This window comes from Lissotriton vulgaris, chromosome 6, assembly GCF_964263255.1.
Source record: "Lissotriton vulgaris chromosome 6, aLisVul1.2, whole genome shotgun sequence".
NCBI classification, from domain to species: Eukaryota; Metazoa; Chordata; class Amphibia; order Caudata; family Salamandridae; genus Lissotriton; species Lissotriton vulgaris.
The window spans coordinates 1,859,456,921-1,859,470,616 of NC_141694.1; the positions used below are offsets into that span (position 1 = coordinate 1,859,456,921).

The window sequence follows — 13,696 nt, forward strand, 5'->3', positions numbered from 1 at the left end:
TGTTGTTTTGCATTTTGTCATGCAGAGTGGGATGGGTATGCTCAGACGTGAGTCCCATGCTCTCCACACCACTGGAGTCAAGCTATCCTGGCTGAAGACGGCTGCCATCAGAAACCGGTCCTAGGATGCTTGATTCCGCTCCAGGAAAGACATGACTTGGGAGTTCGGGCTGGACTGTTCCCATGAGGCACAGGGTCAAGGCTGATTTGCATATGGCCATGTCTGAACTGGGGTGGTGTGAAGTGCACAAAAATGATGGATTTAGGCCCAGATCTCGGTACTGGGGTGAATGTATGACATTGTTCTGCATTCTGTCCATCAAATGTTATTTTGCATTTTGTCACCCCGAGTGGGATGGGTATGCTCAGATGTGAGTCCCATGCTCTCCACACCACTGGAGTCAAGCTATCCTGGCTGAAGATGGCTGATAGCCAGAAACCGGTCCTAGGATGCTTGATTCCGGTCCAGGAAAGACATGGCTTGGCAGTTCGGGCTGGACTGTTCCCATGAGGCACAGGGTCAAGGCTGATTTGCATAGGGCCATGTCTGAACTGGGGTGGTGTGGAGTGCAAAAAACAATGGATTTAGGCCCAGATCTCTGTACTGGGGTGAATGTATGACATTTTTCTGCATTCTGTACATCAACTGTTGTTTTGCATTTTGTCACCCCGACTGGGATGGGTATGCTCAGACGTGAGTCCCATGCTCTCCACACCACTGGAGTCAAGCTATCCTGGCTGAAGACGGCTGATAGCCAGAAAATGGTCCTAGGATGCTTGATTCCGGTCCAGGGAAGGCATGGCTTGGCAGTCCGGGCTGGACTGTTCCCATGAGGCAAAGGGTCAAGGCTGATTTGCATATGGCCATGTCTGAACTGGGGTGGTGTGAAGTGCAAAAAAACGATGGATTTAGGCCCAGATCTCTGTACTGGAGTGAATGTATGACATTGTTCTGCATTCTGTCCATCAACTGTTGTTTTGCATTTTGTCACGCAGAGTGGGATGGGTATGCTCAGACGTGAGTCCCATGCTCTCCACACCACTGGAGTCAAGCTATCCAGGCTGAAGAAGGCTGATAGCCAGAAACCGGTCCTAGGATGCTTGATTCCGGTCTAGGAAAGACATGGCTTGGCAGTTCAGGCTGGACTGTTCCCATGAGGCCAGAGTCAAGGCTGATTTAAATATGGCCATGTCTGAACTGGGGTGGTGTGGAGTGCAAAAAACGATGGATTTAGGCCCAGATCTCTGTACTGGGGTGAATGTATGACATTGTTCTGCATTCTGTCCATCAACTGTTGTTTTGCATTTTAACAGAGAACATGACAAAAACTTAATCCCAAACCTCAAAATCTCATGCTGAATCAGAGTCCAAGCTGCGATGGTAACACCGAAACCAGTTGGAAGGTCTCCAGACTTTCGAAATCGTTATAAGAGCATGTCAACATGATGTGCTGCTGTTAAAAATAATTACTCCTGGGGACTGTGTCAGATGCTGAAGTATTGGAATGCTTAAGGACAGACTCCTAAACGAATGGAATTTAGCCTGAATGCACCATTTAGCCAAATTTCATAATAGCCCCCAACAACCCCACCCCCCTCACTGGAGGTCTGCTCTCTGGGACCAGGCTAGGTTCTAGAGTGGGGCCGATGGACTAGGACCTCTCAAGATAGGCCCATGGCTATGCTAAAGCCAATTTACAAGCAGAACATCCTCTTTTATTCTTTTTATTCATGATGTTCTTGGTCTTTTGCCTTCTCAACCTAATTGTTTAAATTTCACTGGAACACCAATGCCGGGGGCTATTTGAAGTGCCCGGGCAGGTGTGAGGACGGGAGGGATGGCTGTTTTAATGCACATGTGAAAAGGTGGGGTTCCTATGATAATCCCAACATAGAGATAACATACAACAGAAACCAGGTGATAAGATTTTTGGCATCCCAAGGAAAGTAATTGAAAGTGTGCAATTAGGAAGTATATCTTATGGTAGTTTGTTTTATTTTCAATCAGCTTTGACTCTAGGCTCAACTTACAGCAATATATGTCAAAGGCAGTGAATCGCAAAGGGCCTGATCTCGAGTTTGGTGGAGGAATAATTAGTCACAAATGTGGGGATATCTTTTGTGCCTTTTAACAAGTGCCATAGGATGTCATGCACTTGTAATAAGGTGGAGAGGAACCTGTCGGACAAATTATAAATCAGGGCCTAAGTGTTTTAGGAATCCTTGGTGCCACAGCTGAGCAGCATCTAAACTCTACTTTGAGCACCTGCTGCCTGGTCTGGGCTTTTATGCTAATCTCAACTTTGGTACTGTGGACACCCTGTTAAGCTCTCTGGTCTCTTCACTAGCTGTCTAATGCTTACATTTTTTATTTTAAACACCTTTATTGGCATTTGATATTCAGACAATTAGCAATAATTTGGTGTAATATCCCGTTTACTCCATGGGGTATTGCTTAAGGATTTACATGAATCTTAATCCCATGAGAGGAGCCATCCAGAGGGTGAGATCTAATTGCTCTACCAGCTGTCATATAGTGCACATATTAAACTGGACAGAATTCCCTTTTTCATAAAAATAAAAGAGAAAAATCACCAGAACAGGCTGAACCATGGGTCGGTGAGCCTGTCGTAAGGAAGAGGGGAGGATGGCCAGGGAGGTGTATGCTGGGTGTGATATTTCACTCTGAGTAAGGTGAGTAAGGGAATCCTGCTGGGGGCAGCACTTTACGGCAGAAAGGTCCCCCTTGATATCCTTGATGCATACCCGGATGTCAGCAGCATACAGTGACATCGGATGTGTCCGGTCAGCAAGAGGAATGCTCCATGTAAGACCCTCTTGCCCTGACCATGCAGCAAGGGTTCCACGGCTAACGCAAAGAGCAAAGGGGAGAGAGGGCATCCCTGACAGGTCCCTCTGCCAACACTTAACAGGTGCCATATCATTCTACCCACCCAGACTCTGACCATAGGGTCTGTGTAAAGTCGCGTGATCTTCTATAAGGCTGGCTTTGTGAAAACAAACCTAGCCGGTACATGGAAGAGGTAGCTCCATTTCAGGGTAGCAATGGCCTTCTAGCTTCAATGGTTTTTCAAGCGGATGTGGACCGTGTCAGAGGGGGAGCTTCCGTTCATTTTATAGGCTCCTTATGATCAGGGGTGGGGTCTTTTCTGAGTTAAACCCACTTTGGTCAGGATGAATTAACTGATGATGCACTATAATGGTACAAATTACTAGAATTTTGTTGAGGAATTACTAGTCGGAATACAGGACGACTATAGATCTATAGGGTCCTCCTGGGCTTGAATATGGAAACCAATAAGGCCTCCTAAGGACTGAGTGAGAGTTGTCTCCTAGTGACTGCCATCTGATACACAAGGGCTAGTTTGGGTTTATCATGTTCGAGGAGTTTATTACACATTTCTGGTAATAGGGCGCGGCACCCCTGTTGGTATCCTCAACTCTTTTTTAAAGGTGGGCCATGGCGCATCCAAGGTCAGTGCAGTCTTATATAATATGGCCACTTGAAGATGAAAAGAACATCAAAACTATGTTGATGTGGTTTTGAACAGATTATTCTTGCAGAGTAACTTTCACACAAAACAATCTGGGCCATATTTCTTAAAGAGTGGTGTCGCTTTTGCACCATGCAATGTGTTGCATGCGTGCTGCACCTCGTAAGTGCGATTTTTCAAGCCACTGCTAAGCCACCGTGCGCGGCCCTGTGTGGCCTGATGAATCTGGGTTAACGCAACAAACTGCAAATTGTTGTGTTACGTTACTCTGCCCTGGGAGGCGTTCCATGGGGGAGCTGGGGTGTTCCCACGCATCCGCCAATGGATTTTGGTGCATTCCCAGATTTACCAACACTGGCGAACGTGGGAATAGGTCAAAATGCGTGACCTCCCAGATGAGGCGTAACGAGGAGAAATAGCTCTATTTCTCCTCGTTACTTCCACTTTCTGTGTGTGCTGCGTTCTGCAGCACACGCAGAAAGAGGGAAATACCTTAAGGGATTGGTTTTGTTCAAGAACGTGTCCCTTCCTAAAGAAACACAATGCTGCTTATGGCACAGGCACCTTTTCACCGTGGTGCAAGGGTGCCTGTGTTGGTGCTAAGCAGCACTCTGAGCACCAGCACTGCGAAATGACAGGAATATGCCGAATATTGTTAAATACAGCGCATACGTGCCCTTTCCGTATCACACAGCGAAGCAAGGTGACTGCGTGAAGATTTAAAAAATTTGCCCCAGCTGTGCTTAGCAAATCTCAGAGACCTGAAAATATGGAAACGGGGAACAAACCAAAAAGTGGGGCACCATAAAATTCACAGAGCTTTACACGCCCCTTTCCCTACCACTAATGGTCACTTTTGGGGTACTGGAGTTAATAAAACAAGGTTGCTACAAGAGCTTCCTCAACCCCAGTCTTAAGGAGAATTCTGCTGTCTAAAGGACACATCTCCCAGCTCTGATGATTTGATAGAGAGTAATGACAAACTTTATGCCTGAGAGGAGATTTTTGGACAATAAAATAAACAGTATTTGACCTACTAGGAATGTAAATAATGTCAAGCAATACAAAACATACAGGAAGCATGAACACTAAGGGGTTAAGGATAAGACTGCATATCACGGTTTTAGGTACGGGCTAATAGTAATTTTCAATGTTTCTGTGGTATAATATTTCCAAAGTTAGAGGGGCCTGGGGACTTGTAATTCAGGTGCTCTTACAGATAGAACATTCAGCCGTCTGGATTTCACACTGCGGTCTTCACAGCTAAAGGTGGCTGTCTCAAGGGTGCCTGCAATAACAGACCTCAACAGGAGCGCCCAAAATAGAAACAATCTTAGTCTGAAATGTAACCCTAGAGTGGAAGCCGTCACTTGGTGACGTTTTATGGGCTATGTCACACAAATGTAAACCGTTCCGAACGTGGAAGGGGGTAGGGTGTGATGCAGGAGGAGTGCTGTTGCTGACATAAGTTTGGCCTTAAATGAGTGATTCAGCATCCAGTTCAGTCACATGTATGTGCCATTTACTAAATACCACCAACAGAGTTAAGCAGGAGCAGGGAACACCATCAAGATATCCTCTCGATTATATGACAGAATATTATATAGATAAAAAACAGTTTTGGTAAAAGAGTGATGCAAGTATCAGGAAACTTTCCAAAACATCACATTCCTTTCGGTATCAGCGAATCAAAGAGGTGTCTACAAGAACCTCCCGCTGAGGTCCCTTGAACCCGACTCGATAAGGGGGGCATGTGTGGGGAGCACCGGAAGTGATTCCATAAACCCTGGCCACGCCCCCACAGTAAGCCCCAGTTAGTACAGAAACATGACGAACAATGGTGCTGCAGTGTGTGCGCATGCGCTGGGGTCTCATGTGGTCACGTGGTGAGGGCTCTGAGCTCTGAATCCCACACATTGTGTCTGCCTCTTACCTATTATAGGCTCCGTACACTCCCGGCTGCAGAACGGGATGCAGCACTTCCTTGCTCCTGGGCAGTCACAGTCTCGGGTACACGGTGGAGCTTTTGTTGGAGCTTCGACTGCTTGGCACCTGGTTTTTGGCGCCGGGCACAGGCCAGGTCTCTCTGTAGGAAAGAAAAACACACTCATGACATTCAACAAGCCACCCCCTGACCTCTCTCCAAATGTCCTTCATGGAGACACCTCCAGGTTCAAATTAAAATATTAGTATTTTATTAGACATCTTTAAATGCGAATATAATCGCACAATGAAAATGATCGTCATACTGAGAGACGACTGTTCTGTACCTGACAACAATCGAGAATTCTGTCATTTCAGTTCAGTTCAGTTCACTTTTCTAACCCGAGGTTCAAAATGAGAACAAAAAACATGAGAAGGGGCCGGACTAGGGTGGGTGGGCTGTTGATTCCAGGGCAGGCATGAGTGAGGCGATTTTATTATAAGATGGAAGAGGACAAGTTGTGCAGCTGACGTGTGGTCACCAGCTGATCGCAGGGTCTTGGATGTGCAGAGATGAACATGGGTGTTTGAAGTTCAGGAACAGGAATCCTCTCTGATCGGAGTATAGCTGTCTAATACAAATGCCCTGTGCAACTCCCTTTTTAGGTTTCGCCTTGGCAAAGCATGCCCTGTCTCAGCGAGAGACTTTTTGGTATCCTCGTGAGGATGCTCGTGTCTGCTGCGTGTCCCTGGAACTCGGAACCCTCTGTGCAGGAGATTCCGAGTACTCCAGTGAGGCGATTGGCGTGGGCTCCTATCCATGTTATCTTTATTCGATGAATAAATCTTTATAAACTCAACTGTTCCTGCCTACCTCATTACTTCCCAGTTGGGATCTTTCACACTTGTGATTCGTTTAACTGTGGCATTGCTGGCAAAGATGTCTTGGCAAAGAGTGGAAAAGTGCTGTAGTAATGTAGTATTTATACATATAGTATTGTGTATAGCTTCGTATGTAGAGTGTAGAATGTAGAATGTTCTTGTATTCTGTATTCCTTAGTAGTAGAGAATGTTAGGATCAGATGTGGTGTAGCAGAGGATGGGTTTGCAGCTTTGCCTATGTGCTGGAAGAGATTACCAATAAACAACTACTTTACTTGAAAATTGTTCCTGAGTAATTACTACAGAATATGGCGACGAGTGGGAGGTAATCTCAAACGAATCCACGCTGTCTTCGTTACAACTTAAAAGGTCAGAGGTTGTACTTGGACTTTTAATTATATTCGGAACATCCAGCATCTTGAATAAGGGAAGCTTGAACAGTGAACATTGCAACAGCAACAACCGTGTCTCCGGTAAGCATAGAAAAGAATTTCTTAAAAAAAAGACATTTTTAAAGCCTGCTTGCCTGTTGCTGCAACGGTTAACTGCCTTGACCAGGGACTGTGTTGAGTCAAAGACGAGTGTTTTAGTGGCTCGAGCGGCATTGTCCGTGAGCTCTTCTTCATGACGTCTTGCCGTTTTGGTCTATGCAGATACAAGTGTGCACGCTATCATCATCACGAAGGTTGTAACCTTACGTGGCGCCATCTTGAAACTCCGTTACCTTGGTAACACTGCATTTTGGATCCTCGTAGCTCACCGGTGAATTTCCTGTTCGGATCTTCACAGAATTATTTAACCGGATTAATACTTTTCAGGAAATTGAGGAAGCAAATATTTTCTTCAGTTGATTTATAAATTTGCAACAATGTCTACAGAGGCTACCCGAAGTGAAGCACCCCCACATGGTGATTCTGTGCTGCATCTTAATACTCCTAAAGAATTTCTGTCTTGTCCTGGAGAGCCGGTCATCAAATGCAGTGAATGGAAGGAGTATTTTTTAAATTATATCCCTAATCTTGAAGACTGCAGTGGATTATTTTCTCCTGAGAGAAAGAAAATAATTTTATTATATTGTCTTGGTCCTGAAGGGCTTCGCATTTATTGTCAATTACAGAAACACAACAGATCTGTTGCTATGGATGTATTTAAAGCCGCTTTACTTGACCTTGATGATCATTTTTCTCCTGCAGTCTGCGTTGGTGTAATGCGTCATGCTTTCTTTCAGCGTAAACAAGAGAGACATGAATCTATTGAAGACTACGTTTCAGCCTTGAGAAAATTACCTATATCTTGCAAGTTTGGCAATTTACACGAAGAGCTAATTAGAGACCAAATTGTCATGTACGCTAACAACAAAGCCATTCAAGATTGATTATTGGTGGAAGGAGACTCAAGCCTAAAAGACATTATTACTATTGTGAAACAAGCAGAGCTGTCAGAGCGTTGCGCTAAAGCTACTTTATCCACTGGAATGAAAGATGGTAGTGAGCCAGACAACAAAATTTCAGATACTAAAAGCAAAACTTCTCGTAATGCGGATTCAAAGCATGAAAAAAAAGACGTTAAGAAAAGTGATCATTTTGTTAAAAATATAGACAACCTAAGTATATTTTCTATCGCTGTGGTAGTAATATTCATGCTGCATGGTACGACAAATGTCCTGCTAGATCTGCTAAGTGCTTAGAGTGTGGGTTAATTGGGCATTTTGCACGAGCCTTCAGATGCAAGAGTTATAAAAAAATGAATAATGTAGCGTGCGTGAAAGAAAGTGATATTGATGAGTACTCATCTGATGACAGTGACTATGAGGACAACAGTAAGTATGACTAAGAAAAAGGTTGTTTTAAAAATTTCTGGTGAAGGTGACAACAAACCTTTATGTTGGATTTCCTTTGGTGGTGTTAATGTACAGGTCACTGCAGACTCAGGTTCGCCTTATACAATTATTGCAGAAAATACTTGGTTGCAACATTTTAATTCCACCATTGGTTGTCATTTAGAAGAATCTGACATTAATCCTGAAAGCTATACTGCTGAAAAGATTGACATAATTGGATTTCGAGAATTAGTTTTCAGGTCTAAAAGTAGACATGCTCTAAGTAAGTTATATGTTGCCAAGGAAGGACCGTCGGTACTGGGATGGAAAGACAAACATAAGTTAAATATAATCTTAGATCCAAATAGTCCAGAACAAGTTTTAGTAGCTTGTGACTCTGAAGACACCAAGAAATGGGTGTTAAATGAATTTCCCAATGTTTTCAGTTGAAAAATTGGAAAATTTAAACGTTTTTTACATTCTATTAGATTGAAAACCAACACTGTTTCCAAGATTCATAAAGCAAGGAATATTCCACTAATTGTCAGAGATGACGTTAAGCTTGAATTGGAAGAAATAATTAAATCTCACATAATTGAACCTGTTGAATCCTCTGAATGGATCTCTCCGTTGGTTGTCGCTAGATGTTCCAACGGCAAGGTCCATTTATGTGTCGATTTAAGAGGATTGAACAATAACATTGTTGTGGATCAGTTTCCATTGCCTCGCATTAATGAAATACTGTCTTTGACAAGGGATGCTAAGTGGTTTTCCACACTCGATTTGTCCTCAGCATACCATCAAATAATGCTTGATCCTGAGTGCAAACAGCTAACTGCTTTCTGTACACCATTCGGATACTATCAATTCCGCCTATTGCCATTCGGATTGGCATAGGCAGCTGCTGTCTTTCAAAGACTCATGACACAGCTGTTTGGAAACATCCATGATGTAATATTTTTCCAAGATGATATTCTCATCATGGGAAAAATTAAAAAAACATCATGATGAAACTTTGCGTAAGGTACTGCAAGTTCTTGAGCAGAAGGGTTTAACTGGTGAAATAAGCAAGTGCAAATTTGCTGAATCAAAAGTTACTTATCTAGGACATGAAATTAGTCAAGATGGTATCAAACCTAAAGAAAAATTGATTAAAGCTATTCTTAAAGCTCCCCCACCTCAGAATAAAGATGAACTTCATTCCTTTTTAGGCCTTGTAGAGTACAACTCCAAATTTGTTGACAAGTTCTCAGAAAAAACACATGAAATGCGTTCTTTGCTAAAGAACAAGTTTGTATGGTCTGACCTATGGCAAAAGTATTTTCTTGATATCAAATCTGCGATTGCAAAAGCACCTGCTCTGAAAGGGTTTGATCCTTCTGCCAAAAATTACATCACCACCGATGCGAGTGTGAAAGGGTTAGGCGCAGTCCTTACCCAAGGTAATATTAGTGTTAGTGAAAGTGTTATTGCTTTTGCCTCCAGGTCAATTTCTCCAACTGAAGAAAAATATTCAGTTATAGAAAGGCAAACACTCGCGTGTGTATAGGCCCTTGAACATTTTCGAAAGTTTGTTTGGGGAAGGGAGTTTAACGAAAATACTTACCACGGAAGGTTTGTCAAGAGCATCGGCTAGGTTTGCCAGGTTTTCCATGAGATTACAAGATTTCATTTATAAGGTGCAGTATGTACCAGGGAAAAGGAACTCAACTGCAGATTTTTGGAGCAGAATGTCTCTGCCTTTGACAAAAATGTACACAAATCCTTGGAATGATGTGTGTGTTGCAGGTATTTTTGTTAATGAGAACTGTGATGTGTGACAAGAAAAAGAATGGGCAGATGCGCAATCAAATGATGATATTTTACAATCAGTAAAACATAAAATTGAGAATGATTGGACAGATTGCGTAAAAAATTAGCTTCTTGGTGAGTTGAAAGCGCTCTGGGAAGTACAAAATGAGTTGGGTATTGATGGAATATTTGTTGTTAGAGGAAAACATTTGTTCCACCATCTAAATTAAGAAATAAAATCATAGCTCTATGCCATGAAGGACATTCTGGTATTTCCAGAACCAAACTCAACATTAAATCTTTATATTGGTGGCCCAAAATTGATATTGAAACAGAACTCTTTGATATATCATGTTTAGAATGTAAAACAGCTGAATAATCACAAAAAACTTTGAACCCTTCTTTAAGTTCACTTGCTTGTCCTAACCTACCGTGGGAGGAAATTGTTTTAGATATAATGAGCCCTGTTTCTTGCAATGATGGTTCTCAAAAGTTCATTATTGTCCTAATGGATATGTTTTCTAAGTGGTTGGAACTGAAAGCTGTGTCAAAAATTGACACATGTTCTGTTATTAAATTTCTTTAAAGTATTTTTATTAGAGAGGGATTCCCAAAATCTTTACTCACCGACAATGGTTTTCAGTTTAAGTCCTTAGAAATGAAACCATTTTTAAGCTATGCTTGTATTAAAAATAAATTCCCAGCACTTTATCATCCCAGGGCTAATGCTGTTGTTGAAAGAGTCAATAGAGTTATCAAAGGCACTATACAACAAGCCTTGCGTAATAGAAAAGATTTGGATATTGAAGTCCTCAAAATGGTGTGGAGTTACAGAGTTACTGTCCATGACTCAACAGGCTTTAGTCCTTTTGGTGTCATGAGAGGCAGAGTTCCTCTCAAAAGTCAACCCAGTTTGGATGAACAAAGGAAACAAAATTATTTGGAAAGCTGATGATATTAAAGAATGTATTATGGATTCTCAGCCAGTATTACCGATCATCCTTATCTTCAATCTGACAGTAGCGAAGGTAAAACCAGCAGCTTTGGCAGAAACATTGTCAAACCGAAGAAACTTAATGATTATGTTTGTAATTTCAATTAATTTAGTTTTTTTTTATTTCTTTTAAGGGGGGGTATGTTTTTATTGAAGAAATGGGATGTGTAGTAAAGTAGTATTTATACGTATAGTATTGTGTATGGCTTAGTATGAAGAGTGTAGAATGTTCTTGTATTCTGTATTCCTTAGAAGTAGAGAATGTTTGAGTCAGATGTGGTGTAGCAGAGGATGGGTTCACAGTTTTACCTCTGTGCTGGAAGAGATTAACAATGAACAACTACTTTACAAGAAGATTGTTCCTGATTAATTACTACAAGTGTCTTATGGGCCATGTGCGTTTGTTTCATACTTTTTTATGTCCCTTTTTCACGGGTGCGTGCTGGCAGCTCTCTGGATCCCCGCGATGTTTCCCTTTGCCAGTCTGTGGAAGGGCTAGCAGCCGATATCCCATATGCTGCTATGAATCATACTCTTTGAAGTGTGTGTAGTGCTTGGCGGTGTTCTCCGACAGAGCATTGATAACGTCGGCAGAATATAAAAGCGACCAGCTCCTTCGTAAGCTTTCTTTTACTTCCTCAGCTCCCACCGAGTTCCTTCCCTGTATTTATACTCCCTTAATCTATTAATAAATTCCCAATTTATCCAATCTGTTCCGCTCCACTTTTGGAACGCAGCTGGCAACTAATTGCTCAGTTTAAGTCCCAGCAGCTTTACTTTTAATGTTTGTAAACTGGGTACCATTAAATTGAATAAAGGTAAAACCTGACATACTCAGAGTATAATATGCAACTGTACATATTTTACATGCATTTTTCATGTGGTTTTATGTAGCGTAAAAGAGACCTCTGAGGGCCTCAGAGCACTATAACATGAATGGGCGGACAGGCAAGGCATGCTGGTCTTGTTAACTCTTAGACTCTTCCATGGCTCTCTCCTATCCATCCCACACCCCTCTATCTAGTAATGGCTGCCCTGTCCTCATGAGGCGCAGTCAGTGATAACAAAGGGCTGAATTATATAGGTTCGTTATAGAGCCCGCTGGGCTCAGAGTCCGGAGTATGGCTTGACAAAGCAGGTAGGTATTCTTTTAAAAGTGTCTGCAGGTGAAGGATGGGGGCTCGCGCAATCCCACAGCGGCCACCTCCGCGCGCACACAAGTAAAGGATGGCGCTATAGTACATAGTACACCATACCTTTCTTGTCATCCCTTTTTCCGCCCCGCTGCTGCGAGGGGGTCATGTATAGCGCTGCTTGTGCAAGGCGCTGGTTCTTTGTTTAGGAACTAACCATCCAGCTGTTCTGTGACTGGTTGGCTTCACATAAGAAATGAATACAGTGCTCTGATTTATGTTCCCATGTCATCTTGGCGCTATATTGCCACAAAATGCAGGATTGTGTAAGGACTCCGGTGCCTGTACCATAGCATACAAGTGCACAGGCGTGAGATGACGTTCTTTGCGCGGTTAGCCATGCCCCCCATTTATATGCAGTGGTTATACATTATGTTAATCTACACAGTGTGTTTACAGCAATGTGCCTGTGACCCAGGCAGTTCAGTGCAGATAATGTCTATTTTAACTGTGCTATAACTTGTGTCCTGCTTTGCACTTACGATGCTAGGCTGACCGACCCAAGAAGACTATCATGGTCCATGTTCTCGAGCTCAGTGTCCAGCACAGATACTGGTGACCCTGTTGATTGGTCCGTTTTTTCAGGACTGTAATTTTTTAGGTCTTGTTGTAGTTGGTTGGGATCGCCATATATTTTGGATTTGCCAGCAAATTTCACCCTTTCACCCTGAGTCTAGCCGGGTAGGGCATCGCATAGTCCAGTTGGAGTTCCCTTAGTTTGCGCTTTACAGGCCCAAATTTCTTGCATGCCTCTTGTACCTGCAGGCTGAAGTGCGGAAAGAGGGCTAGCACACCTCAAAGTGGCATCTCTGTCTCTATAGTTAAAAATTCTCGCAATCAGGGGGCAAGGCGAATCACCCGGAGGAGGTCTGGGGCTCAGAGTGCAACGAGCACGTTCAACAATGAACACTTCAGGGCCCAGCATAGAAACCAGCAATTGTTCAACGATTAGCTCCATGTTTCCAGTAGCTGTGGTCTCAGGCAGGATACGCACATTATTGCGCCTAGAGCGCGCTTCGAGATCTTCGGCTTTGTTGCGCATTAATGTCAAAAATGTTGCCATTTGTTTCTGCGCCGTCCCCATTTAGGTCTGTGCATCCTCGGCCTACGATATTCTGTGCTCCGCCATGTCAAGCCTTTCGGCATGTTCATCCACAGGTTTGGACATCCGGTCCATACAGAAAGCCAGTGAGTCTATCTTGCCGTCAATAGATGCCAAGCTCTGTTGCATGGCCGCTAGTAGATGTCAGATGTTGTGCCCAGTGTCAGTTAGTTCCTCAGTTTGTTCCGCACCTAGGGGGTTGGGAATCTAGTTTCTATTCCTGATTGACTTGTGCTGATCAAACTGAACTTTTGTTTGCTTTTTATCACCTTTCCCCATTATCACCACTACCATAGGGCACCAGGCAATTCTGAAATATTTCTGCATAGTCCACCCAACTCCAATGGTGCACAAGGTTGGCAGTAAGTTCCCTGGCTGTACCCTGTTGATGCGCTAATAGGTAGTTCAGTTTACTGGGTCTCCAGGGCCCACCCGTACCAAGACCAGGCTCAACCAGGTATGCGGTAGGGGGCGCTCA

At 43.2% G+C, this 13,696-nt stretch overlaps 1 protein-coding gene across 1 annotated transcript in view; it reads right to left on the reverse strand.

Moving 5' to 3' along the window:
- LOC147709668 (veswaprin-c-like) overlaps positions 1-13,696 on the reverse strand; it is a 72,867-nt gene that overhangs the window by 41,984 nt on the left and 17,187 nt on the right. Inside the window, exon 2 of the mRNA XM_086925527.1 lies at positions 5,448-5,600. Within this exon, the coding sequence (XP_086781653.1) occupies positions 5,448-5,600 (153 nt within the window). The remainder of the gene's footprint in view (positions 1-5,447; positions 5,601-13,696) is intronic.